This window comes from Chaetura pelagica, unplaced genomic scaffold, assembly GCF_000747805.2.
Source record: "Chaetura pelagica isolate M959 unplaced genomic scaffold, ChaPel_1.0 scaffold611, whole genome shotgun sequence".
Taxonomy (NCBI): domain Eukaryota; kingdom Metazoa; phylum Chordata; class Aves; order Apodiformes; family Apodidae; genus Chaetura; species Chaetura pelagica.
Genome location: NW_009951968.1, coordinates 21616 through 48876, shown reverse-complemented (window position 1 = coordinate 48876; position 27261 = coordinate 21616). Strand labels below are relative to the sequence as shown.

The window sequence follows — 27261 nt, the reverse complement described above, 5'->3', positions numbered from 1 at the left end:
TGGTCCCTGGCTGTGCTTGTGCAGGTTCTGTGACCAAAACTCAGTGGCAGGTCCTGCAGGGTGCCAGCACCCTCTTGTGGGCAGCCGGACAGCAGAAACTGCTGCTCTTTTCAAGCTGCAAAGAACCCAAATGCTTTTCCAAGTCGTGTCCCCGCTCTGATGGAGCTCTGAGTGTGTGGTTCAGCAGAATGGAGCCACCTGACTGCAACACTCTTGTTCAGGGAATGGCTTCTCTGCTTTGCTGAACCATGCTAGAGTAGTGTATCTTCACACTGATAAAGCAATATCAATATTTTCTTAGAACTAGGAGTTAGCTGTAAAAAGAAAACCATCTGTTCCTGGTTGAACAGCCTTGCAGTTTACAAAGTATTTATGGAAATAAAGTCTCTTGTAGTGTTAGTCCTTCCTGTTGCCCTGTATCCTCCTTTCCCTAGGTCTGCTGGTTCTTTCCCACCCCACTGCTGGTAGGTGGGGGATTTTCTGGTTTGGCAGGCACCTGAGGAGGATGCCAACCAGGAGAAAGAACATTTAAGATGTAAATTTAAAAAAAAACAAACACAAAAACTTTTAACAAGAAGACTTTTGGTTTTCTTGCAGGATTGCTTAGTTAGTAATAGTTGTAAGAATTTTATTTTAGTTTTAAGCCATTTTTGGCCCAATGTTTTGCTCACCCTTTCTGCTAGAAGGTGCAGAACTTGCAGATTAGGTTCTGCTGAGCAGCTCTTTGTACCTCTGGGGTGTTTCTCCTGGTCCCAAGTGCTAAGCAGCTTCAGTGTTGACTGGTTTTTGGTTTCTTGTTTCCAGCCAGTAATGTCCAGAATGGTTTTTCCTTTGCCTTTGCCAGGGCTACAAGGGAGTTGGCTCTGACTGTGTATATGCAATATGTACTTTTTATTCTTACAAAATCAGAATTTGTCCCTTTGAAGGCCAGGAGTTACTATCTGTAATGCACTTAGATTTATTTTTTTTTTCTTTTATAAATATAACTGTGCTCCTCTTTTTGCAGGTTTCAGAATCAGCATGTGTCTCTCATAATTAAAAAGGTAAGCAGACCATATTTGCAAAGATACAGCAAGATTATTTGTTTTCTGATTGTTGCACAATTTGGAGGAGATAATTCATCTTAATGTATTTAGAGTTACTTAAAACTTTATTGTGTGACATATAACCTACAGTTATGCTTGTACACTAGACTACTTGAAAGATACTGGGTCAGTACAGTTTTAAAATGGAGGAAATGTTATTAAGAACTAACTGTATGAAGTCTACATATATGTTGCAAAAAATTACTTAGCCCTGTGACTGCAGATTTTTATCCAGTCCATATCAAGAAAATAAACATGCAAAGCAGGCATGTAGGAATTGAATTTGCTGCGTGTTGGAGCCAAGTTTGACAACTGTCATAGGAGTTTTGAAGTCTGTCTTCAAACTCCAGGCATCACCCTACCTGTGTGACCTTTTTTTTTTCCTTTTTATAAAACAGCTTTAAAATCTTTGAGGCTTTTTTTTCACCTCCCTTAGCACTATGTTAGATTTATCTTCCATTTAGCTATTATTTTCCCTAGGACCACTAGGTAGCTGCATCTATTATCTTGTAAATGATGATGAAAATACTGATGCTACTCACTGGGAGATCTAGGCTGCTGAGTTTTCTTCTCAGAGCAGTTATCACTTTTTCCTTGGAAGCACATCATAAATACATCTCTGCAAATCATTGGTATATGAGGAGTCCTTCAGAAATAATGTATGTTAAAAATTAGAGCTTCAGTCCTCAAAGTGAGCCAGTAAGAAGGATAAGTGGTGATACCTAAACCAAAATCTTGTAATAAATATATGCTCTAAAAGAATTTACTGTAGAACACCTCTGCAAACATGGTGAGGGATTTCTGATTTCTTGACTTCCTTTGCCAAGAGATGTAAAATCAATGATGTAGTGTAACAGTAGATGGTGCTGTTAGGGTGGATTTCATCACCTGAGGAGTGGAAATGCATCTGGTATCAGAGCTCCTGGGGTTCCTGGTGTGCAGCCAGCAGCTTTGTCTCCTGAGATTTGCTGTGCTCATACCAATTCTAGTGGCTGCTGCTAGTTTTATGTTCACTCTTGCTGCAGTTCACAGAACTTGAAGGCAAACTTGCTGTTGGCTCTAATGCAATCCTGGCACTTAAAAAGTGCATGGATTGTATGTGGGGAAAGACTGCTTACAAAATACAACTCTTTCTTCAAAGTGTGTGCAAAGTAGGCTGACAATAGTGGCCAAATCTGTAAGTAAAGGAGATTTGCAGGGGTGTTTTTGGTGCAGAGAGATTTCCATGCAACATCATAAAAAAAAAATAAATTAAAAAAGTAGTAGTGAGTTTGTGTTGTGTGATCCAATTCTTCCTGTCCTCTTTCTCCTTTCCCCAGCAGCTTTCCAACTTAGCTAATGTGAAGTGAGTCTGGTGGGTACCTAAAGGTATGGTAGGTTCTTCCTATGAGCTCTGTGAAGAGGATCAGGTGAAGGAGACACTTGTGTCTGGCAGGAGAGCTGGAGCCTCCTGGTGCTGGGGAACCTCAATGGGGCCACAGCTCACAAACAAGTACTTAGCCAGAAAACCCTGCCTGTCACAAGCCATAAATACACAGAGACCTAGGCTGGCTTTGTACAGTGTTTTTTCTCTCTTTCAGTGTATCAATGTTGCTTTTCCTTCTGTAGAGGCAGATGCCTCACCCTGCTTGTCTTTTCCCTGTCGTGCACAGCTTAATGTGGATTGAAATGTTGTGGGTTTGGGCCCAACACGACAGCAAAGGAACAGCCCCATGGTCACTCAACTCCCCCCACACACACTCTGGGGTGAGGAGGACAAAGCTCCTGGCTTGAGACAAAGGACAAGGAGGGATCTTCACCCATTAAGGTCTCTGGCAAAACAAGACTTAACCTGGGGGAAAAACAACAATTTAATTTCACACTAATCAAACACACGCAGGACACACACAGACCTTCCCCCAGCAGCACAGGGGGATGGGGATGGGGTTTAGAGTCAGTTCACAGGCTGGAGGTTCCTGCTGCTCCTTCCTCCTCAGGAAGGAGGATTCCTCACAGTCCTGCCCTGCTTCCCCATGGGGTCCCTCCCATGGCAGATCCTTCACCAACCTCTCCTCCATGAGTCCTTCCCACCAGGTCTGGAGCTGCTTCAGTCCCGTGGACTTCGGGAACAAACTCGCCTTGCACAGGGATCTTCCACAGCTGAGCAATCAGAGTCCAGAGTCAGCAAATCCACTGGCCACAACATCCAAGTCCAGGGGCCAAGTTCCCCCATTCTGGCACCTTCAGGGAATGTCCCACCACGTTCCTCCATGGATGCAGGGGCACAACTGCCATCTCCCCATGGGCTGCAGGGAAACTTCTGCTCGGGCACCTTCCTCCCCTCCTTCCTCACCAACCACCAGCACTGCTCTCCTCCTTTCCCCCCTTCCTTGGGGTTTCCTGGATCCCTGCCTGGTGTCAGCTCATTGTCACTTTGAAACGAGGCTATTTCTGGTTTCCATGAAGGGAGAAATGCTGCTGTGTTAACCCAGAACATGCCCCTGACGTTTATTTCAAAGGAGGATCACACAGTATTGCCCTAGGGAAGGCTGGTTTGGGGAGCTGGTCTTAGATGATGATGAAACCCATTTCCTCCTGGGTGCTGTGACCATGGCATTGGTGGCTTGTTTCACCAGGGCAGGTTCATCTTGTTAAATTGTATAAACTGAGCACAATTGGTCCTATTGATATTTCCTGTCCTCAGTGAAGCAGTGCCTGTTACCATGGGTGCTGAAGTAGAACTTCAGCTCCTCTGAAGTAAGTGGAGATGTTTGCAGACCTTAGCACTTAGGCTTCCTGCAGAAATAACTTCAGACACCAAGTTAACAGATTTGAGAAGCTTTACAGCACAGACTGGAGATGAAAAAGCTGGTACTTAGGATCTGGAGAGCAAGTGGCAGCAGAGGGAGCAGGACGTAGAGAGGAGCCTGACCTTGTTAGGTCAACCCAATCCCAGTAGTCAGCTTGATTGTGTTGGTTTTGGTTGGTGAAGTACAGCTAGTTTAAGATGCCAATAGCAATTTTTTTTCCCCCAAAATGCCATCCTGGCTAGCTGTCAGTATGTGATGGTCTGTATAAGTTACATATCACGGTTTGTCCAGATTTGGTCCTGTGCTGTCTTCCCAAGAGCCAAGTGTACTGAGGAGTGAAGGTCTGAGAGGAGCAGGTGGAGTTGACTTGTCAGAGAAGTCTCCTCACTCGAGTAATACACAGAAGAAACCTGCAAACATCCCCTGTTCTGCCCTGAGAGGTTGAATCTCCAGGCAGGGTTAGAGGGTGGCTGCAGCCCCCAGTCAGTGCTGCTGGTTCACAGGGCCAGCAGGGTGAACACGCGTCCAGCTGGTGGCTCAAACTGGTGGCTCAAACTGGGTAAGCAGGATAACATCACAGTATTTCATGAAGTCACATGTTGCTTTTTTTTGTTAATAAAAAGGGTGGGAAGTGCTTCAGTTGATGCTGACATTGGGAAGTCTTTTGGAAAGGCCCAGCATACAAAGCCCCGTACAACGATGTGGGACTAAGACGTTGCTCTTCAGGATTTGCTTCCTGTGTGTTCCTGCTCTTCACAAATAGATTCTGTGCATTTCTGGGCAACGCAGGACACACGTGGCTAGAAACATGAGCAGCAATTACAAAGGATGCTAAAGGCATCTCGGTTTCATGCACTAGGATGTACAAATGTTTCCTTGCTTTTATCTCTCCTGGTTTCTGAGATGGGTATGAGGCTGAAGCCACAGCAAAGAGCTGGGCAGCTGCTAAGTTTTCCATTCAAGGTATATCTAGTTTTTCTTCAGGGGATAAGCCAAGAAAGCTCTTGTCCTTCACAGCTTTTGTGTGCAGTGAATAAGCAGAATATTCAAACAAAAGAAACACAAGTTCTGTCTCTTTGTACTCCTGCAGTGTGTTCTTGCTGCAGCCACTTCTAGTGATAAATCTTTCAAGTAGCCTCTTAGGGAAACAAAAGCAAATCCTGCTGTGTTGGCTGGTTCTTTCAGAAGTACTCATGGTGCTCTTCCCATCTTTGGAAATACTCTGTGGGAAACAGAGACTTCAAAAACAGGAGAGAGTTAAAATGGTGACTATACCGTCCTTTTTCACACCTCAAATCAGCATATACTTAGATATTGTTTTGCTGTTTGACATACAAGGCATTTAGGAATGAGAAGCTTCTTGTGGTTCTGCTTGTAGCCTGAATATTGCAGGCTGTGCTGCTGTGCAGTCACTTGGCTTCTGGGGGTTTATTCAGCAAACAGCTGGGCTGTGGTGTGTTGCTCCTTGTTAAAGGCAAAAGTCCCCTCTACTACACCAGCATAATCCAGTTGAAATTTGAATTTGTTTTAGCAGGATGCCTGAGAAGGAGCAGACTGTGCAGGCAAGGAGCAGACTTTCTGCCCAGTCCTGTTCCACATATAAAATGCTGTATATTCACCAATCCAGATCAGTTAACTAACATTTGTCAGTTGTTCTTTATTGTTATTTTTGTTCTTTATTGTTATATATTGTTATTTCTGTACATCTCTGAGTAGCAATTCTGCTTTTGCCTTTATTCTTACCTTTTTTTTTTTGTTTCCAACTTAAAATTTTGCTGGTGTTCTCAAAGAGGAGTGTTATTCCCATTGTGTTGCCTGTCCCTGAGCAAGATTTTAGGAATAAAACTTGAGAGTTTCCTCACACCTGCTGTCAGAGGCAAAGGCAAAAGCTTCAGTGTAGCCTTTTTGGAAGTTGTCCTTGCTCAGGTGCCACCAGTGATTATCCAACCTCCATGGTAGAAACTTTGTGCCTGTAGGATCTGAGAGGTTTCTGGACATCAGTTGCTAGTTGGGTTATGTACAGGCAGCAAATGAGCTTCTTATTGCAGCTGTGCTGCTTTATGAAAGCTGCTTGAATAAAAGTTTTGGAGGGCAAAGAAGTAAAAAATGCTGTTCCTTCTTCAAAGTGAAGTGGTAATTGTTAATGATTTAAGAAGTAGTCAAGGATGCCTCCCTAGTGAGCAGCCTGCATTCTAAGTCCTTTTTCTGAAAAAAAAATCTATCCCCAATTTCCAAAAGCACATGTGGGTCCTACTTTGTATGGAAGGGCTGGTAAAACCCAAGACCCAGGTTTATTTGGATGGTGGTGACAAGTGTGTCTGGCTGTGAGGGATGGACACTGCTGGGCATCAGGTTCCTGAGGGTGATGGATCAAAAGGAGAGGAAACCTCTTCCTCTTCCAACTCAGGCTCAGACCCTGTACCTGCCTCAGCTCTCACTCTCCCCAAACCTGTCTGGCCTGACAGTGATAATTGCACTTGACTCTGGTCACTGATAAGAGTTTCCCAGCCACCTGCTCACACTTTTAACCTGTATTCAGTGACATGTATGGGGTGGTGGTGCAGACTTCATTGAGCTGAAGCTTCCTGTGGTCTTTAGGAATACCTGAACTGCCCAAAGCCTGTAAAGCATTCTGTTGTTTTGGGAGCATTTTACTGTACTGTTTGGTACACAGTGAAATAAATATTTCTGAAAATAATCTTTACTCAAAAGAAAACCTGATTTTTCAGATTTTTTTTCAGCCTTCCAGGTCCTTTCTCTGATAATTAATTTATTTTCAAGGAAATTTTATCCTGAACTGATACTTAAAAGATGGAAAATATATTATCTGTAGTTATTAAGTACAAACAGTTGACACGATACTGGTGCTCTAATGATAATGCACAAACATTGTTTGCTGTAGCCCACAAAAAGCTGTCACCTGTTGCAGACACCATTTTTATACTTTTTTTTCAGCACAATTGGATTTTTAGTAGACGTTGGCTGTGGTATCTGAGCTGAGTATCTGTACAGAATGAGTTTTGCTGCTTCTGTTAAATCTTTCCTCTTCACTGCTGCACATAACTGCAGAATGCTGCCCATAATTTCCATGTAGATCATCTGGTTGGTGGCAACATTAGTGTGCCAAGAGTTACAGCCTTACTGATGGTACAGAGTTAATTAGGGTTGGAGTCAGGCTTTCTCTGCAGTAACAGGAAAGCAAATTTAAGCTGCTTTTACAGAGCAAATAAAAGTAGCCTGTTTAGCAAAAGTTTCACTCGAATTTCTAATCTCTTTAGGGGAAAGGGCTTATGTGATTTGCATGATCCTCCCCTCCCTCTGTCCATCTGCTTTCAGGAGGCAGGAGGGAGATGTCCAAGCTGGTGCTGCTGCAGCTCAAGTGTGGCACCCTGTCCTGAACACTGGACAAGGCAGGTGGTTCCAGGTCTCACGGGCACCTGGATCAGACAGGTGTGACCCTGCCTGTCTCAAGCTGGTGCCTTGCAGGGAGCCTGGCAGTCACAGAGGTCCTCTTGTGTTGTGCTCGTGTTCAGAGTAGGTGCGAGGACGACATCGCAGGTTTTCTGCAGCGATGTCTTCTTTGTCTTCTTTCCAAAGTATCTTGCTTGTTCCTGCTGTGACAGTGCTCACAGGAAAGCCTGGTGGGACAGGCATGGCTGATGGCTTTGTGGCATGAAGTTCAACTTGGTCTTGCCAGACGTGTGGGAGCAGTGGTGGAGCTGGGCAGGGTGTGAGGAGCTGCTCAAGTTTTCTGTGAAGCAAAAGGGATGGAGGAAGGAAGGGAAGAAGGGAGGGAGGGAGGAAGGGAAGCAGCAACCCCTGCAGGGAGCATGAGCACCTGTGTGTGTACCCAGGCTGGAAGCCATGGGCTCAGAACCTCTTTGGCTCTGCAGACATTCCCTGGCAAAGAGGATTTGTCAGGGAGCAGCAGGGAGGCTGCAGTACACAAGGTGAATGGTGGCAAGGGCATAGGGGAGAGACTGACACTCTGAAACTCACCCTTTGCCTAAAGCTTTGGTTGCATCTCAGGTGGAGTTCACATGGGCATTTTGTACAGTCATTTTATACATACTCCTGGAATTGGAAAGAAAACTCTGGATGGGTCAAGTATTTTAACTCTCTGCCCCTTGGAATTCTGCACTGCTGGTGACAACATCAGCAGGGGTTTTACTGCTTGTCTTGTATTTTTACCATCTGGGTTTCCACTGTCTGGCTACTGTGGAATCTGAACAGCTCCTTGTGCTCAAAAGTGTGTTTCTGCATCTTTTGTCACTGCCTCTCCTCCTTGTTTGTGCAGAAGAACCCTTTTAGTTACTTAAATCAGTGTCTTCTCCAGAGAAGCCTGAGGAGTGAAAAGGCATCATCTTGCCTGAGCAAAGCCACTTGTTTGAGTCACAGACTGGGCTGATCTTAAATGTTTGGTGGTGGGGTAGGAAATTCAGGGTCTCTGCAGGCAAATGAGCTTTGTTTTTGAACCAGTGCATTAAATGGTGACAAACCTAGAAATCTGTTTCTCTCTCATTCTACTATTAGAAGCATTAATTAGTGTAATGATTGCTGAAGGCACATTTTCTGTTTTCAGTAAGGGCTGCTTAGCTCCTGCTGTGAGAAGTAAGCTGTGAAAATTGCCAACAGGAGCCTGCTGAGGATTTGTTCAGTTGAGGATAAACAGATGTGATTGATTTAAATTACTGAATAACAACATTTAGCATGGATGTTAAAGTTGCAAACATAACACGTCTGTGTGCATATTTTAACATTGTTCTTCTGGTATATTTTGGAGTTTATTGTTGTTTCTGATGTACTTATAATATGTACATTTTAATCACCTGTGGGCCAGGAGTTGCAGGTGTACAAAAACCTGGTTTTGAAGTGACAGTTTCACTGGTCAGTTCAAGGAATTGTCCTGTCTGAAGTCATCTCCAGGTACATCAGGGATGAAGTGTGTTGTTGGTCAGTAGATGGATGGTTCAGCCAACTGTTTGGACCACAGGGGTGGCAGTGCTGCTTCTGTGGCTGAAGGGCTGGAGAAGGACTCCAGGGGCACCATCCCTGTGGGTTATGCTGCTGTCGAGCAGTTAGCTGTGTTATTTGTGGCTTTATCCCTACATATCTTTCATTTTTGGGTAGGAGTTTTTTGTGGGAGGTTTTTTTTCTTCTTTTGTAAGCAAAGATAAGACTTCTTCATGTCCAGATGCAGTTCAGTGACAAGTGGTGTCCCCTGGGGGTCTGTCGTGGGACCAGTTCTGCTGAATATCTTCACCAGTGGCACTGACAGTGGGATTGAGGTGGCACCAAGCTGGGTGTGGTGCAGTTGACACACCTGAGGGATGGAAGGCCATCCTGAGGCACCTGGACAAGCTCGAGAAGTGGGCCAGTGTGAACCTCATGAGGTTCAAGGCCAAGTGCAGGGTCCTGGTGACCCCCAGTGTCAATACAGGCTTTGGGGTGAAGGGGCTGGTCTGACCCGGCGTGTGTGAGCACACCTGCTGAGCCCCAGTATTCTGAGCACCTCTCCAAAGGTATCCTCTAAGATACATACAGTGGAATCAAACTCTGCAGGGATAGTTAGAATAGTTAGAATTGACCCTGTCTGTGCTAAAAGTAAGCTAAGCCAAAGACTGAAACTGCTGGCAGAGAATTGTATTGCCAGAAGTAACAGCAGGTTGAGGTTTCACCCTGTGATTTCTGTGGACTGTGTGTAATAGCTTTGGAGTAAGATCAAAGACACTTAAAAGCAGGGCTTCAGTCTGAATTTAATCTGATTGTCAGCAAAAAGGAGTCAACATTTACAGAGGTTACACTGGAATAGATTCTCACAGAGCGATTCTGCATTTGTACTGGACTTGACTCTCTTCGGGTGCTTTCCAAAGATTTAACTGTGGTAAAGAACCAGCAGAAAATGAATACATTGTATATTTTTTAAATGCACAAAACATTTAAAATTAAACAAAAAAAATGCAATGCGGATTGTAGAAAGCACAACACTGAGTTGTTAATGCTTCAGAAAAGCTAAAAGGCAGATGAACAGAATTCAGGAGATTGGCAGGTATGAGGCAAATTTCCATGGTTTGTTCCACTCCAGTGTAAGAATGTGAATCCCTCTACTTTCTCCTCAATGTAATAATGAATCTTTTGATAAAATCAAAAGTCCCTATGTGGTTTTAGGGTTCAGTGTGCTCTGTTGGAGCCCTTGTGGCATGATGCAATTGGAACAATTACCTAGAAAGCAGCACATATTTTAAGTAAACCACAAAGATATGAATCAGTTTGGTGCTGGTAAAAAAACCCTTGAACTTCAGTGTTTGGGGTGCTGGAATTTTCTGTGTGGTTACTTGATGTGACATTATTTGGGTTTTTTTTTTAAAAAAGAGGTAGTGAGGTGAAGTAGCTTACATACTTACAAATAGAAATGATTATCATTCATCACACAAAACCCCAAATTCTGGCAAACCTTGTTGAATTTGTAATTCTGCAGAGTGCACCTCAGCTACAGAATAAGCACTTCAGGGAAATTCTGTGTGACAACTGAGCAAGAACTGGGGACAGCCTGAAGCAAACCAGTGCCCAGGCTGCTGCTTTTAGAGGAGATGTAATGCTTTGCCTTGTAGGTTGTTACCTTGGAGCTGAAATGTTCCACTCTCTGTTTTCCAGACAGAAGCAGTCTCTGCCAGCCAAGAAACCAGCTAAAAAACTTCACCATGGATGCAGACGATGAGGAGAACATGAGTAAGATGTGCTTATTTGCCCAGTAATACTCCTTTCTGAAGGTGACTTTTTCACAGGGACAACTCTGAAGAAGCTTGGGAAGCACAAATTCAAATGACTTCTCCGTATGTGTTAAAATATGGTATAAAAGAGTGAATTGGAGCTTGTTAGGGAGCAGAAGGGAGAGATGGGATGAAGGAGGTGGAGTTGAAGTGTACAGAATAAATGAGAGCAAGCAGAAACAGAGGAAGGTAAATCAAAAGGAGGAGCTAGAAGAGCCCCCCACAAGTTTTGCATGGCTGATTATTCTCATTGGATGCTGATTGTTACAGTCTCAAGCTACTGAATTACTCAAGTGTGTTTAAGCACAAAAATCATGTTGGTACACAGGCTGGCAAAGTGCTGCTCACTCTGTGGTATAATTAAGATCTGATAGTCTGTGGAGAAAAGTGTTCTCATCAAAACATGATACAAATATTTTTACTATTATTGGCCTTTCAACTATCAGTTTTTGTGTGAGGAATGTTTTGCTGCTGCTATCCTGATGTGCTGTGTCTCACTGTAAATAATTGTATATGATTTAATAACAAATGTGTTTATTTTTCCCCTAAGTGACAATGCCTAAAGCCTGCATCAAAGCAGACAAAGCCCAGGTGTGTAGGAGGCTTTGGAGCAAAGGAGTTGTAGTTCAGTCTGGAGGAGTCTCATGGAGCAACATACTCCATTTTTGTCTGCTTTTGTTTGGGTTGTTTTATTTTTGGTGTTAGTGCACCCATATGGGGAGACCATTCACTGAACTTAGTGTCTTGTCAGGAGGCTGGCTCCATGGGGTTGTGACAGGTTTGGGCCATGCACTTGTATAACCATAGCTGTCCCCCAGAAGGATGTTTTGAGATGTCATCTATGCCATGTTTTTGAAAGGGAGCTACAGATAACAAGGCAGGGAGACCTTCCTGCGTCTGTGTGCCCACAAGAACATCATGAATTTGACATGTTAAATCATCAGGTTTGGGGGAGGAGAAATGAAAGTTCCATTTCTTAAGCTGTTCACCTTGTTTTGTGCACAGGACTGGGGTTTTCTTAATTTCTTACCTTTTAGTATTTAAGCTTGTGAAGTGCAATATCAGAAGTTGCCTATTACATTTTTAATTATTTTATATAGCTCCTTTTTGGGGAGGCATCTTACAGGAGAGGAAGGTGGGCATATCCAGTATTTGTAGCTTGCAGCTGCATAGTTAGAATTGCTCTGCAGAAGCCAGAATTAAAATTGTGTTGGCTCAGCTGAAATGGAAGACAATGGTGGTTTCATTAATATCCCTGAGAAAACAGTGTTTCAGACTTCAGGTTTTAAGTTCTTCCTCCTTTATCCCTTGAGCTTAGAGAAGATGTTACAAGATGTTTGGGGAAAGATTCTTGGTTTTTTAGAATGTTCTTACTTGGCTTTCAGTTGCTTTGCCTGGCTGGTGTGTCTGCAGCACTCTGACTGCCCCAGGGCCCTGGGCCAGAAGCTCATCCACATTATCACAGCATCAAGTCAGAGAGCCTGGCAGAAGCAACAATACAACAGAACTAGATGATGTGCTGGGTGTAATGTTACCTGTCCCTGTGGATCACCTGTCCTGGCCTTTCTCTTTGATCATTTTCCCTCCATCTAAAAAGATGCTCAGAAGAGATCACATGGGATTTATTTTTTTTTCTGCCCATTTTTTATGAAAAAATGACTTATTTAGTGTTTCCTCAGGCCAGCAAATGAGAGCAGCAGTGTAAGGGGTAGCTAGAAATATCTTTTGGTTCAGCTAAGTGCCATCTACATGTGATTAAGTGTGCTCCAGGTCTCCAGCAGGGAGAGTGTTGCCTCTTGGCAAACAGGTAATGGAAGTTCCCCAAGAGGTACAGCATCTTAATTACCAACACTTTTTAATTACAGACAAATAAAACAGAAAATAAATGAACACACTGAGATTGAAGATTCCTTTCTTTACTGGTGTGAAAATTTCCTGTTCCTCTTTTCTTTCTGTGAGTGCTCTTGGTTTTCTAAGCCTCTCCAACAAGATTTCAGGGGCAGGACTTGCCTTCCATGGAAGTAATTGGCACCTGATTCTGTCAGCTGTGATTTTTACCAAGGCAGCTTCTACAGATGCTGGTGAAATCTCTACTCAAAGCTGCCAACTATTTTTAGTGACTAGAAAATAAGCCAGTCTTATGACAAATGTCTTGCTCTTAAATTGTGGGTAGGATTGGTGCTTAAGAGAACAGGATCCCGTTATCAAGTGGGATTGATGTACCTGTATGAATGCTGCTTTCAAGTGTTGAATACTCAGCAGCCATGATGGGCCTCAAAAGGCCTCTTTAAAACATTAATTCCTTGAAAACTTATTTAAAGATTGGAGAACACATGGGCTTGAAAGTTTAAAATACAGGGTCAAGCTGGTTTTAGGCCTCTTGATTTTTTTGTACGTTAAGAAATTCACCAAGACCATGTAACCTTTCTGGGGCAAGACATAGGATGTTAACATAGAACAGTTTCATAAAAAAGAAAAAAAGGAAAATTAAGAGCATCCATTACCAAATGCAGAGGGTTTTTTATAATTGAGATGGTGATTTTTTTCTCCTGCTAGCTTGCTCATATGCTTTATACTTTCTAATAGTGTTATAACATTCACAGTTCTCATTTCCCTGCCTTATTTTCACAGTGATGCTGGCATCATAAGGCTTAATACTGGTTTTTGGATCAGAGCAGTAGACTCTGAAATTCTCTAAGCTGTGTTTTAGGACCTTCATGGAGTGGTGGCCCATGTCTGCTGAGACTTCAGCTTTACAATAATGAAAATTTTGCTGGTTTTGAATACTGGAGGAGTTATTCCATGTCTGCACATGGGACAAGGTTAAACAAGATGGCTTCTCTGACTTTAGCAGATGGTGATAACTAACCTTACTTTTTGACTAGTGTGTCAGCTCTTCTCCAGCTTTAAGGTAATTAGGGGACCTCAGCACTGCTGGGCAGGACAGGCTAAAGAAAAGGACAGGATGCACATCTCCACCCTCAGCCTGAGAAGCAGTTGCTCTTTCTTGCAGTCAGTGACTCTGTGGGTGGAAACAAACCTGGGTCCTTCTGGTTGGTGTGGAAGGTCTTTTCCTTTCCACCTCATGCAAGGCTTGGATTTGGATCACCTCCATGATGTAGAAACTTTCATGGTCCTGGGGTTCAGCTCAGGCTGCTAGCACCCTGCTTGCTTTCTCTCCTAGCTTCTTCCACCGTGCAGGTTCTCCAAAGCTCACAAGCCCAGTAGCTCTCAGGCAAGGGGTAGTTTCCTTCCCTTCTTTCTTTTTGAGACAAGGTAAGCGTGCAAGTTTCTTTCTTGCTTCCCACAAGTCCCCCTCCCTGTCAGGACATCATTTCCTCTGCCTGTGTCACAAGATGGGTTAAGGAATTCCTCCTGCTGCCAGACTTACATGCAAAAGAACTTTGCTTTTTTTTATGTTCAGCTGAAGTGTTCAGCTCCTCCTGTGCTTTCCACAGGCACTGGCAGTGGTCTTCATGTAAAAAGAAACCTAAAAATAGAGGCCATTAATTCAAGTGAACGGAATTATTTCTGTTTAGCCTGAAAGTCATGTTGGTGGATAGCAAAGTCCTGGTGCTGCTAGCAAGGGCAGTGTTCCAGAGTGATGTTTTATGTGAGATCTAATTTCTGGAAAGAACAGCTTCATGTAAGAAACTCGCTGTTGTAAAGAAAGATGTAAATGTCCTTAGATTTCTTCACCTTATATAAATACATATATAAAAAGGATATGCATGAACCCTGTGCATTGACAGCTGTGGCCCTGTAGCACCCATTCCCCAGGCAATAACATTTGTGGCTGGATGTTGCAAGAGATATTGAAATTCAGCAGATTTCTATCCATGAAATGCTTCAAAATATTTAATGTCCTGTTCCGGACCAGATTGAATTGACTGGAATGTAATGTTCAGTACTGTGCAAGTCTTTGTTGTGCTGCTGTGATGTAACAAAACGTGTTCCTGCCTTGGCTTTTCCTTTTGATCTTTTTTTTTTTCTTCTTCTTTTTTTTCTCCCTTGGAGCACCGAAAGGAGTAACCTATCGAGCTTTTGCTGGAGGATGTTATAAATGAAAATTTAGTAACCATTCCATCAGCTTTGTAACCTGGGTGAAGTGATGTGTGCATTGTAGGGCATTGCTAGGGAAGACTTAAAGCGTGGGTGGCTAAACTTCATCCCCGTGAAGGAGCCACCTTGGCTTTCTCTCATCTCAGCTAAAACTTATCACTTAGTGTCAGTGTAAATGTAATACAGGTATTTTGAAGTTTTGTGACAGAAAAGTTAGGAACACTTTGACCTGCTAAGTTTGCCTTTTCATTCACAAATGCCAATATAAAGCAGAAATAATCACTTTCCTTAATTTCTTAATCAGGGTAAGAATTAAGCCTTTGCAGTTATAGCAGTTCTTTAAATATACCTCTGACATATCATGACCTCAAATTTCTACTTTAGAAAATAAATCATTGACATAATATTACTATGGCTTTTTTTTTTTCCCCTTGTAAAAATATGATCATTGTGACTGCACAGCTTATGTCACACTTCTTGTGTCCTGCAGAGTCTGAAGGGAGCATCTTTGTCATGATTGTTGGGTGTGTTACTCCGTGACAGCCATTTTCTTACTTTGCAAGGAATTAAAAACTCTCATCCAAATGACAAAGATAAGGTTTCTCAGTGGAAGAGTCTGTGGAAATACCTGGAGCAGTCTTGTGGCCGTGCTGGCACAGTGGGCAGCTGTAGTTCCCGAGCAGGTTGATGTAAAGTGAAAGGAACATCTAGAGAAGGTGTAAACAAGACTTGAATTTGGAGCATGTGGAATAGCTGGAGAGAAAGGAAAGCACTGAAACACGTTCCAGTCACCTTTGGTGCCTACCAAAGAGCTGCCCAGTTTTTCACGGCTCACATTTTATTTGTTATTTCTCAATTTGAGCAACTAAAATAGCTGAGGAAGAAAACCCTAACGTGACTAAGATAAGAACGAAGTAGAATTCAATATCCATCTCCTAGTGCAGGCCCAAAGCATCCATTTGCAGTTTTCTGATGGTGCTTCTTGGTTTCAGAGGTGCACGATACTATAACTTAATGTCTCTGGGTTAAAGGCCAAACACAACTTAGGAATGAAGGGGTTTGTTCCAGCATGATTTACACGCAGTGGGTTGTTGTTTTTTTTTGCTGGGTGATCAAAGGTGTAGTTTGAAAGTCCCTCTTGTGTTCCCTGTGGAGTCACCGCGTTGCTTTGTTGTCGCCCCCGTTCGCGTTGCAAAAACAACGCGTCGCCTCGCCAGCACACATCACTTCTCCAGCTACAAAGAGAGATAAAGGAATCTATAAATTTTGCATTTACAAGGTCCTGCAACGAAGGCATTGTAAGTTACTCTTTCTGGGCACCGCAGGTTCGAGCAGCGCCGACGTTAAGGAAAACCGCAACGTGGACAACGTTCCCGCCAAGGAGGGCGGCGGGGAGGGGACCCCGCTCTCCAACGGGGGTGGCAGCAGCAGCAGGAAGCGTCCCCTGGAGGAGGGCAACAATGGCCACTCCAAATTCCGCCCCAAGAAGAGGAAGAAAACGCCCGGCCCCGTCCTGCCCAAGAACGCCCTGATGCAACTCAATGAGATTAAACCCGGTTTGCAGTACAAACTCCTCTCCCAGACGGGGCCGGTCCACGCCCCCATGTTCGTGATGGCCGTGGAAGTCAACGGGCAGGTGTTCGAAGGGTCTGGCCCCACCAAGAAGAAAGCCAAGCTCCACGCTGCCGAGAAGGCGCTGCGGTCGTTCGTCCAGTTCCCCAACGCCTCCGAAGCCCACCTGGCCATGGGCAGGACTCTGTCCGTCAACACGGACTTCACCTCCGACCAGGCGGACTTCCCCGACACCCTTTTCAACGGGTTTGAAACGCCGGTCCCTTCCGACGCCTCCTTCTACCTGGGCTCCAACGGGGACGGGGCTTTTGGCTCCGGGGGGGACTTTGCTTTGCCATCCTCGGCCGTTCCCGGCGGCCTCTCCCAGTCGCCCCTTCCCGCGCCGCCCACCTACCCCTCCGCCAGCGGGAAGAACCCCGTGATGATCCTCAACGAGCTGCGGCCCGGGCTGAAGTACGAGTTCCTCTCGGAGAGCGGGGAGAGCCACGCCAAGAACTTTGTCATGGCCGTGGCCGTGGACGGTCAGACTTTCGAAGGCTCAGGGAGGAACAAAAAGCTGGCGAAAGCCCGGGCCGCGCAGTCGGCGCTGGCGTCCTTGTTCAACATGCAGCTGGACCAGACCCCGTCTCGCCAGCCCATCCCCAGCGAGGGGCTCCAGTTGCACTTGCCACAGGTGAGAGGCCCTCAGGGGGTTTTGGTGATGTCTGTGGGGAAGGACTTGAGTGTAGCCAAGTGGCTTTGTCAGCTCGGACAGCACTTCTGCTGGGTGTTCTGCTCTGTAGCTGCGTGTGTGTCTATATATATACATGTATTTTTATATATCCGTGTATCAGGTGATCTATCCACTTCTGACCAGTGACAGGACAAGGGGCAGTGGGTGCAAACTGGAGCCCAGGAGGTTCCATGGGAATCTCAGGAAGAACTTGTTTGCTGTGAGAGTGCCAGAGCCCTGGGCCAGGCTGCCCAGAGAGGCTGTGGAGTCTCCTTCTCTGGAGACATTCCAACCCCCCTGGGCACGTTCCTGTGTGATGTGCTCTGGGTGCCCCTGCTCTGGCAGGGGGGTTGGACTAGATGATCTTTCGAGGTCCCTTCCAGCCCCTGGGATTCTATGATTCTATGAAAATCATGTGAACTTGTATCCAGCTGGGCAGAGAGGAAGCTCTGGTGCTGAGGCTTTAATTCTTCATCACGTCGTGTAAGAGAGCACCAAGCCCAGGGCTTTATCACTGGTGCTGAGGGAAGGTTGAACTGCATCTTGTTCATCTTGGGCAGCAAGACTTAGATGGGCTTAAATCAGAATTACTGCTTGAAGTAAAACGATTATTTGGTGCAGCATTTTTAGCACAGAAGAAAAACACTCTCTTGCTTACTGAGATTGCTGGCATTAACAGAGCTGAATAATGGAAATCAAGGACAGATTAAGTGAGGCTGGTACAGTTGCCACGTGGTCCCAGGGTCTCAGCACGTGACACCCTGGCAGTGCATGTACCCAAGGTGGGTGGTTCCACAGCTGTCATCTCAAGGATTCAGCTCTAATCTAATTAGTTAATAATAAGACGTAAATTACTTAGGCAAGTCAATCTGGACGAGAAATAGTTTAAATCAAAAAATCAATGAACTAGGGAAAGTATCAAACATACCAGACAGAGACCAGAAATGTAAAGTATCTAGAAGGGAGCTTTAAAAAATATTTTTAATGAAGAAAAATTTCCCCTTATTTCCTTGCTTTGGTTTCTCCCCAGTCAAACTGCAGTGATGCTTGTTTGACTGCCCTCTTTCTGCTGCATCTCTTGGGTCTCTTTAATGATAACACATACCTGTCTACATTCAAATACTTGCCTGCTACTTTTTTTTTACAACTTTCTATCTGTTTATTATGAGAATTTCAAGGCATTGACCTTTTCCATCTCAAAAACATTGGTTTAGATTTCAGTTACAGATCGAATTCAATAATGTGAGGTCGGAAGAGTGTAAGTAGAAGTTGTGACTGTTGTGTTGTTTTCTCAAAATGCACTGTCAATATGCATGATTCAGAAATTCCCATGTGCTTTCTTTTTTAGTTGCACAGTTATTGCATTATTAATGGATGTTTCCTTCACTTTCATGTCTAGGATAATGCTATTTCAGGTAGTCACAGTTTCAATTTAGTAATTTCAAACTTTATTCTCTGCTGTGCTTTTAAAAGCAGATTTGGCCCCAGATGCTAAAAAAATGTCAGTGCTGGTAATGTATGTGCTACTAGTTCTTGAATCAGTAAAATGGTGAAAATTGGAACTGGAATGGGGAGGTTGGAAGAGCACAACGTGAGACGTGAAAGAGGTGCAGTTCTAAGAGGGTGAAGCTCTTTCTCCACCCAGCAGCTCAGTGGGTGTTGCAGCTTACACAGCCCCTTCTCTTTCAGGGACTTGGATGGAACCCTGCCCAGGCCTGGCATTTGTCAGGTTTTCACTGAGTCCTGGGTGGTTGCCCTGGGATAAGGGCATTTGGCTGTGATGTTACCTTTTTTTGAAAAAAAGCAACCACTATTACTTTTTTCTGGTGCTCCTGTGCTCACCTTGATACCCATTTTGTGTACAACAAAACGTACCTTGGTGCTAGATAGAGTTTCACCTGTTGTACAGGTGTGCACCAAGAAGAGCTGCTCTGGTATGGAGGAGAACCCCGTGGGCTGTGGGAGCAGTGCCCAATACACTGGGTGGGAATGGGAGGTTGCTGGTCCTGACTCATGAAGGCCCAATTCCAAGTCAGTTGTTTATTCAGAGGTTCTGGATCAGTTTGCCAGCAGGACGTTGTAGTTTTGTCTGCACTTCACTGTGTTGCATTCTACCCTGCTTCTAATTATAATAATTAGCTGGCAAGTTACTGGAATTAGAGCAAGGTCTGTTACATATCAATGATTTTGGTCTGGTGTGTTTTAATGATTAATACTGGGTTTAAGCATTTGTGGTGGTTTCAGGTCCTGCTTTATCTTTTATTTTTTAACTCTATGAGTTGTTTTACTTTTTTTAAGAGTATTTACTCAGCATGTGTAAAGGTGTTAAATTTGGAGATAATCCTAAAGTGGCTGAAGTCACAAACATTGGAGAGTACAGGAACGATGTAAATGAGGGTACGATTTGTTATAACAAAATGAAATGCTGATTGGTTTGGGAAAAAAATGGAAGCTAGAAAGATGCAAGGGGAGGAAAAATCCAAATACAGAATCCTTAGTGGAAATAATAAAACTACAGCATGGTTGTCCTGATGAAGATCATATCATAGAATCACAGACTGGTTTGGGTGGGAACGGACCTTCAAGATCATCCAGATCCAACCCCCTGCATGGGCAGGGACACCTCCCACCAGCCCAGGTTGCTCCAAGCCCCATCCAACCTGCCCTTCAACACTGCCAGGGATGGGGCAGCCACGGCTTCTCTGGGAAGCCTGGGCCAGGGTCTCACTGGCCTCACAGCAAAGAATTTCTTCCTGAGATCTCATCTCCATCTCCCCTCTTTCAGCTTGGAACTGTTCCCTCTTGTCTTCTCCCTCCCTGCCCTTGTCCCAAGCCCCTCCCCAGCTTTCCTGGAGCCCCTTCAGGCACTGGAAGGTGCTCTAAGGTCTCCCTGGAGCCTTCTCTTCTCCAGGCTGAACACCCCAACTCTCCCAGCCTGGCTCCAGCGCAGAGCTGCTCCAGCTCTCTGCTCATCTCCCTGGCCTCCTCTGGACTTGCTCCAGGAGCTCCTCATTGCAAGGGACCTTCAAGATCATCTAGTTCCAACCCCCTGCATGGGCAGGGACCCCTCCCACCAGCCCAGGTTGCTCCAAGCCCCATCCAACCTGCCCTTCGACACTGCCAGGGATGGGGCAGCCACAGCTTCCCTGGGCAACCTGGGCCAGGCTCTCACCACCCTCACACTAAATAATTTCTTCCTCATGTCTCACCTAAATCTCCCCTTTTCCAGTTTCAATCCACTACCCCTTGTCCTCTTGCTACAAGGCCTTTGAAAAAGTCCCTCCCCAGCTCTCCCCTTTAGATACTTAAAGATGTTGGCGTTGACTGCCCGGGTGGCAGGTTTGTTACAGGTTTTTCTGTAGCTGATGTGAATTTGTGGTGGAAAGAGTAGAGAGAGGTGGTCCCTGCTCCAGTGGTGGTGCTGAGCCTTGGCTGAGCTGCACGTCTGTGTTCCCACACCTCCCCAGAGAAAATGAAATGTGAAAACACACTTGCAAGCCCTCAGCTAGAACAGAAGGGCAGTTGATACCAGAAAGCAGCTTCTGAAACGGGCCCAGGTATCATCTTAGGGTCTGTAGAGGGGTTGTTGAGGTGCTGATCCCATGGGTTTAGGCATGTGAAACCAGTCTCTGCGAGGCAAGCTCAGCTGTCTGCACACAGCTTGGCCTTTGGGGAGGGATGAAGCAACGTTGCCTGCAGTGAGAAAAATCTTTACTGGGAAAGTGAGCAGGTCACTCAACATGTACCTGCTGAGAGAATCAGCCCTTGTGCTTGGATCTCACCCTGGCAGCAAGTGTGTTAAAATGGAAGGTGTTGTTCTGCAGGTGTCCTGAAGAGCTCTGGGCAGTTCATTTCAATATCCTGCTTAGGGTATAAAGGAGAGCAGCAATGTAACAGATTCAGGCCTAGCAAAAAGATAACACTGAATGTGTTTGTGGGAATTAATGAGTAAGATGTTGGAATAATTGCTATGGAATTGGCAGAAATGTAAATTTGTACATTTGCATAAGCAGGGAGAGAACCTACTGCCAGGTAGCAGTGCCTTTAAATAAATGCAAGAAAATTTGGAGCACTGGAATATTTGGAGCACTAGAAAATGGTTGTTTTCTTAGTGTAGGTGTTTCCACCTTCTCTGAATTGTGTGTGCTGGTCACTGTCAGGGGAGAGATAAGGGACCTTGATTTTACCTACTGTGGGCACTGCCACTGTTCATCACCTTGTTCACTTAAGCCCTCAAGCTGTGAAGGCACGAAGACATAAAACTGAGGGACAAAATTTGTGCTTGAGAAGGATCACTAGAGATACAAGGAGAGCACAAAAGGCTGGGAGGTCCTGGGTGAGTTCCCCAGGGAGAGCTGGGTGCTGTCAGCCTGTGCTGTGCCCCTGCTCCCCCTGCCTTTGGTCTTCCTATGTGGGTCTTCACCAGCCTTCATCTCAGGTGATCTATGATCTGCCAAGGTCTTCCTTCAGATCCAGGCAGACCTGAGCTTCATCAGCTTCAGAATATTTTAACAACATGGGTGATCAGGGGGTTCTGCTACAACGTTGCTGCAAAATCAGTCTGTATGTATAGAAAAGAAGTGAATTCACTGTCATTTCATCAGAGACAAGAACAAAGCACCTGAAATAGCTTTGAGCTCACGTGCCTCACTGAGCAAACTGTCAGCTATTTTAGGTCTTTCCTTTTTTGAATTACCCAACTTTGAATAATTATTTAATGTGGGAGCAGGGCTAGAGAAACCATGTGTCAGATCTTAGGGCACTCACTGGGAAGGTGAGATACGAGTTCAATTTCTGTTCCAGTTAATATTTACGTATATGAAAGGGAGCAGAGTCAGAATGAGGAGTGAAAGTTGCCTACCCAGGCTGCCCAGTGGCCTGGGCTTGATGTGGGGACAGCTTCAAGCCCTTGGTTTTGAGATGAGGACAGCAAGGACGTAGTCCTCATCTCAAGGACTAGTTCTGCAATAGGATATTCCATCATCAAGTCGGGTAGATTGTGAGCTGCTGGCTGTGTTCTCCTGCCCAGTGTGTTGTGATGTGAGGTGGAGCAGAAAACCCCACATGTGATAGAAATGGGAGCATAAAGCCTGCAGCTGGGAAGCAGTGTCCAGAGCTGGAACACTGGAAACTCTGCTTCTCTTTTGTGTGGTGACCCACCCATGTGGCTGCAGGGGGGTCAATACTTTTAAGCCTTTTATGTATTCATTTTCCATTTCTAAAATCAGGGTGACAAGAAAACTGTTGCTCTTTTTTTTTCTTTTGTGTATTTAACCTTCAAGTTCAGCTTCTTGCAGGATGTAAGTAGCACAATTAAATTAAATTAAATGTATATTCTGTGCTGTGTGGTCACGGTGCTGTCAGAGCACAAGTTGTTACAGTTTTGGGTCCAACAACAAAAAGACCCTCTTTGAAAGTCGGGGCCTGACCACACGTGTTTGTAGCTTCTGGGCAAAACTGTGCTCCTGAAAAATTTCTCAACCTGTTGATAAGAGTTTCTGAGTGCAGTCCAATCAAATGCATCAAGAAAATTTGTATTTGCAGTGTCTTCTGACTATGAATTGTGGAACTGCAAAACGTGGACCCAAACTTGGTGCAGATGTGGCCCCAGTCACCACTGACTGTTGGTCACTGTCACCAGTCAGAGTCTGCAGAATGCTGTCAGGCTCTGAAATCACAACACATGAGCTTTTAAGCATTGTCTCCTTGGCTACTAAAGCTTCTCCAGAAGGCAGTTAACATTGAGAGCTCCTCCATGTTTTTTTCTAGGCCGTTTGGTTTCATGAGCGTTGATAAGAAAATGGTGAAGAATCAGGCTGTGCCTTCAAACCCTCCTTTTCTTTCTTTTCTTTCAACCCTGGCAGTCTGGTTTTGGAACTGATGGTGTTCAAGAGTTTGTAGGGTTTCAAGTGGGTGCCCCAAGCTCTGCCTGTGGTGCCCATCAGCACTGGTGATTTGTCTGGACCCCTGTGGAGGGGTCAGAGTGGTGATCTTCCATTCCTTTGAGCCCAAAGACAGTTTCTAAGCAGAACACTCGCAGCCATGAGCATCTTTTTGGACTAAATGTAGTTGCTTACATGTGGATTTAGCACCCCATTGGATGCTGTTGGGTATCCAAGCCATCTGCATGGTGCTGGCAGGTATTGAAGGACCTGTGTCCTTCTCTTGTATCAATGTGTAGGCCAGGTGGTCACCCCAGAACATCTCGGATACTGCTGGATGCTGAAACAGCCAGTTGGATCAGGTTCCTTATGCCTGGCACTTTGAGATAGAAGGGACCTGAGCTCACTCCCCAGCTGCCCTCTCCTCCTCTCCTGCTGCTCCTGGTGGGGATGGGCTGCCCCATCTCCCCTGCCAGCCTTGGGACCACTTCTTGTGCTGTCTAGTGTGTAACTTGCCTCTCTCAGCTGCTCCCTCTGGACCAACCAGCTGTGCTAGTGATGCTGTTGCACAGATTTCCCTGGTTTTCAGTTTCTTTTCAGGTGAAAATTCAAGAATTTGATCTTGACTCATCTCTTCTAGCTGTTACGGTTCCAACTGCCTTAAAAACAGCAGGTTGGATTAGCTGCAGGGTTGAACTGAACCATGGTCAACAAGAGCAGGGCTGGTATTTGGAAGGTGTCCTTAATCTTAGAATTTAACCCCCTACAGTCTGACATTACTTGCCAACCCTGCTGGCAAGATACAACAGGCCTGCGACTGTTGCTGGTCACATTTTCCTGGAGCTGAAAGAGATTCAATCCTTCCTAATTTTGAGATGGCTTAGTCTGGGTTATACACTGACATTTTCTATTCCTAAATTTGTATATGTCTTGTGAAAGTCAGAAATGCAAAATCTTCAACCAGTGTGGCAAACAGATCTGTTCTGATTTATGTCATAGCTAGATAGTGAATAATAAACATTTTGGCTGGAGGAGCCTGTTTTCTGCACTTCATCTTCTTGTCAAGTCCAGTGTTGAAGATAACTGAAATGATGTGTTTGAGCATGAAGCACAGACTTATCTGTCTCTCCAGTTGTTCTCCCAGGCTTCAAATGTTCACAAGGATTGTGAGCATTAGGTACTTGGGTGCTTGGCTTGTGCTGACCCCGTGTGAATGGAGCTGGAGCTCACAGCACTCTGCTTCCACTGCTAGAGCTGTAAGTGTTCAATATGCCTGAAAGTTGGACCACAGCCACCTCTTTAACCTGCTGGTGGTGCCTCAAGGTCCACTTGTTTAATTTATTCTGTCAGATGTGCAAATCTTTATAACCTAATGCTGCTGTGATTTTTTTTTTAAGTATGTGTTTAATTTTCTAATGTGATTTTCTGTGTGATCCTGCAGGTTTTAGCTGATGCTGTTGCACGTTTGGTTGTAGATAAATTCAGTGATTTGACAGAAAATTTCACATCTCCACATGCACGTAGGAAAGTCCTTGCTGGAATTGTCATGACAACAGGTAAAGAAAAAAAGTAGTAGTGTTTTAACTCCTGAAATGCAAGAGCTCTGTTTCCATTCCAGGAAATGTATCTTTTTCCCCCAGATGAAACCAGTATTGAAATACATTTTTACTGTTTAATCTTCAAGGTGCACTAAATCTAGCAATTATTCTTGGCTAAAGATAACTATGGGAAAATTAGACCTGCAAATGCCTCTTTTTCCACATCATTCCTGTCTTCTGCCTGTCTGAGCCATCAGAGAGAACTTCTGGTCTACAAAATCCACGTGCCTTTAAAAATGAATCGTGCAACTTTTGGAAAGTAAATCTGAAATAGATTTCCCCACCCAGATGGCATTCTTGGGTTTTGACATATTAGCTAAAATGATACTGGCTTTCCATGTTTTTAAGGTTTTGCATTTTGTTGAGTTACTCCTGCTGTATTTTATTCTTAGTGCTTTGTGCCTCAGTCATTTTAGGAGAAACACCTGAGGAAAGCAGGTTTGCTTTGGCAGCTGACACAGCTGTGCAGGCACAAGCAGCAATCATGTCGTGGTTCCCTGCCTGCTGGCACAAGGTCCCTCCCCTCCCAGCTCACCCAAAGTGGGGAAGTTCTGCCCTAAGCTGATCTGTGACCACACTGCTGCTGAATTTCTCTCAGGCTAAGGTTTGTCTTGGTCTTCAACCCACCTGAACTGCCCTTTCCCCCTGTGAGGCTGTTTGTGGAGACCTCCACTGAGCAGAGAGATCTGAAGGTGCTGCTAGGGACAGATGATAACTTGAACACTCTGTTGACAGAGGAATGTGACAAAGGGACAATGTGGTCCAAACTCCATCACAAGACATCCATGGTGGGCTGACCCTGGCCAGCAGTCAAACACCCACCCAGTCTCCCACTCTGCCCTCTCCTGGGGAGATCCGTGCTGCTCTTTCTTTGCTGAGCACAACACTTATGGTGTGGGATGTCACTGTGGCTCAGCTGTGTCCCCTCCCAGTCTCTTGTGCACCCCCAACACACTGGCTTTTGGGGTGTCTGGAGAGAAGGCTTTGATGCCCCTCAAGCACTGCTCAGTGACAACCAAAACGGTGCAGCACTAACACCATTTTAGCCCCAAATGCAAAGCTCTGCGAGGAACATGCTGTAGTTTTTATTTAATGTATTTTGTGATATTTAGCAAGTTTTTATTATAGTTACAGTCCTGTGGCTGTAACTCCCAGAAGAGCTGTGTGGCCAAAGAGTTAAGAATTCACATGTGAACACATTTTAATTAACTAAAAAACTACCTTTACACAGAACTAGAAACCATATTTGTGTGGATGTGTCTGGGGAACCCTTGGAATTAGATGACCCCATTGCACAGCCTTGTGCTGTAGGGTGAAGCAGCTCCCTGCTTCTCCTCCATGGGCTTCTTCCCCAGCCCCACAGGCAGGAGTGGGCATCTGGGCTCATGTTCATTTTTATTAAAGCCGTATATTCTAACAGCCACATCTCAATCACTTCCTTAACTCCTGTTACCAATTCCCTGTCTGGAATGGGCACTGCTGTCATGCAGATGGGTGGTTATGGGAGGATCCTCAACCCTAGGTGCTTGTGGTGCATTTAAAGTGTTTTTTCTGCTTTTTCATACTGCAGAAACCATTCTGTGAGAGGGGAGGGAGACAGCAGAAGGCACTGGGCAGGGCTTGGCTGCCCTCTGCCTCTGCTGGTGAGGCCTCAAGAGCTTCAGAGGAATTATTGTGTCTTATTGGGACTGTTTTTACTGCTGTTTTGCTAGAGGGATGTAACATTTTGACCTGTCATTCCATATTTTTCATGCAACTGACTGGATTATTTTTTTTCATGATGAAGGCAGTTCTCTGTATAGAAAACACCCAAAATACTTTAATTCTTGTTGTTATTTAACAGCAGGAACTGCATTTCCAGAAGCTCTGTGCTGCTGCTGAGCTTCACAGTGGTTTGAGCGTTTAAACTTCTTCGCTCCCTAGTCTTGCCTTTCTAGTTGTTGGCTTAATACCCTTCCAGAATATGCTGTTGTTTTAATACATCAGTGCCTTTCAGGTTTCTAAATTCCCTGTGCATGTCTGCCTAGGTGGCCAGAGGGTACGTGCTGGAAGCCAGCTGGGCTGCCTGGGGCTGGGGCCAACAGCACCGTCCTTGGAGCTCAGGCTTTAGTAATTCCTTCTGAAGCAGCAACATTTCCCTGCAGGTTTTCAGTTTCTAATTCATCTGAGCTCCAGCATGAAGAACCCACAAGAACCATTAGACTGGTATGGCTGAGTGAAGCTTTTGCTTTATAGAAAGTGTCAGAAGGAAAAAAAAAAAAAGCCTTGAAAAAGAATCAAACAAATAAGAACACCCCCCCCACACCTTGTTTGGGCTCTGCAGGGAGGTGATTTGTTAGGTGATTCGTGATTTTTTTAATCCTGTCTTCTTCCTGAAATTTTGCCTTGCAGGTACAGATGTGAAAGATGCCCTGGTGATCAGTGTTTCTACAGGAACCAAGTGCATCAATGGTGAATACATGAGTGATCGTGGCCTCGCCCTGAACGACTGTCACGCCGAAATTGTGTCTCGCCGGTGCCTGCTGAAATTCCTGTACACACAACTGGAGCTGTATCTCAGGTAAGCTGGAGGGAGAAGGAAGATGAGCTGACCACGTGGAGCTGAAAAGGTGTCTGTGTAAAATATCTCTCTTAATTACTCCTATGTGAAGCGTTTGTCCTGTTGCATGGGGGTGTTTCAGAGCTCAGACTCAACAAAGCGTGGGTTCAGTTGGGGGGGTCACCAGAGGGGAGGACAGAAGAATAACTGGGGGTTAATTGTGTAAACTGTGAACAGTGTACCTCAAAATGG

General features: G+C 44.9%; 1 protein-coding gene across 3 annotated transcripts in view; it reads left to right on the top strand.

Annotated features, from left to right (window-relative positions):
• The first annotated feature begins 1004 nt into the window (after positions 1–1004).
• The window catches only part of ADARB1 (adenosine deaminase, RNA-specific, B1), a 45222-nt gene continuing 18965 nt past the window's right edge, over positions 1005–27261 (top strand). The window contains exons 1-5 of one of the 3 annotated variants that reach the window (XM_010001034.1): positions 1005–1043; positions 10529–10603; positions 16032–16951; positions 24314–24428; positions 26862–27030. In XM_010001034.1, coding sequence (XP_009999336.1) covers positions 10576–10603; positions 16032–16951; positions 24314–24428; positions 26862–27030 — 1232 coding nt within the window. In that variant the 5' untranslated portion in view covers positions 1005–1043; positions 10529–10575. Of the gene's footprint in view, positions 1044–10528; positions 10604–15985; positions 16952–24313; positions 24429–26861; positions 27031–27261 lie in introns of those variants that run through there. The other 2 variants (XM_010001042.1, XM_010001026.1) reach the window with 2 other exon arrangements.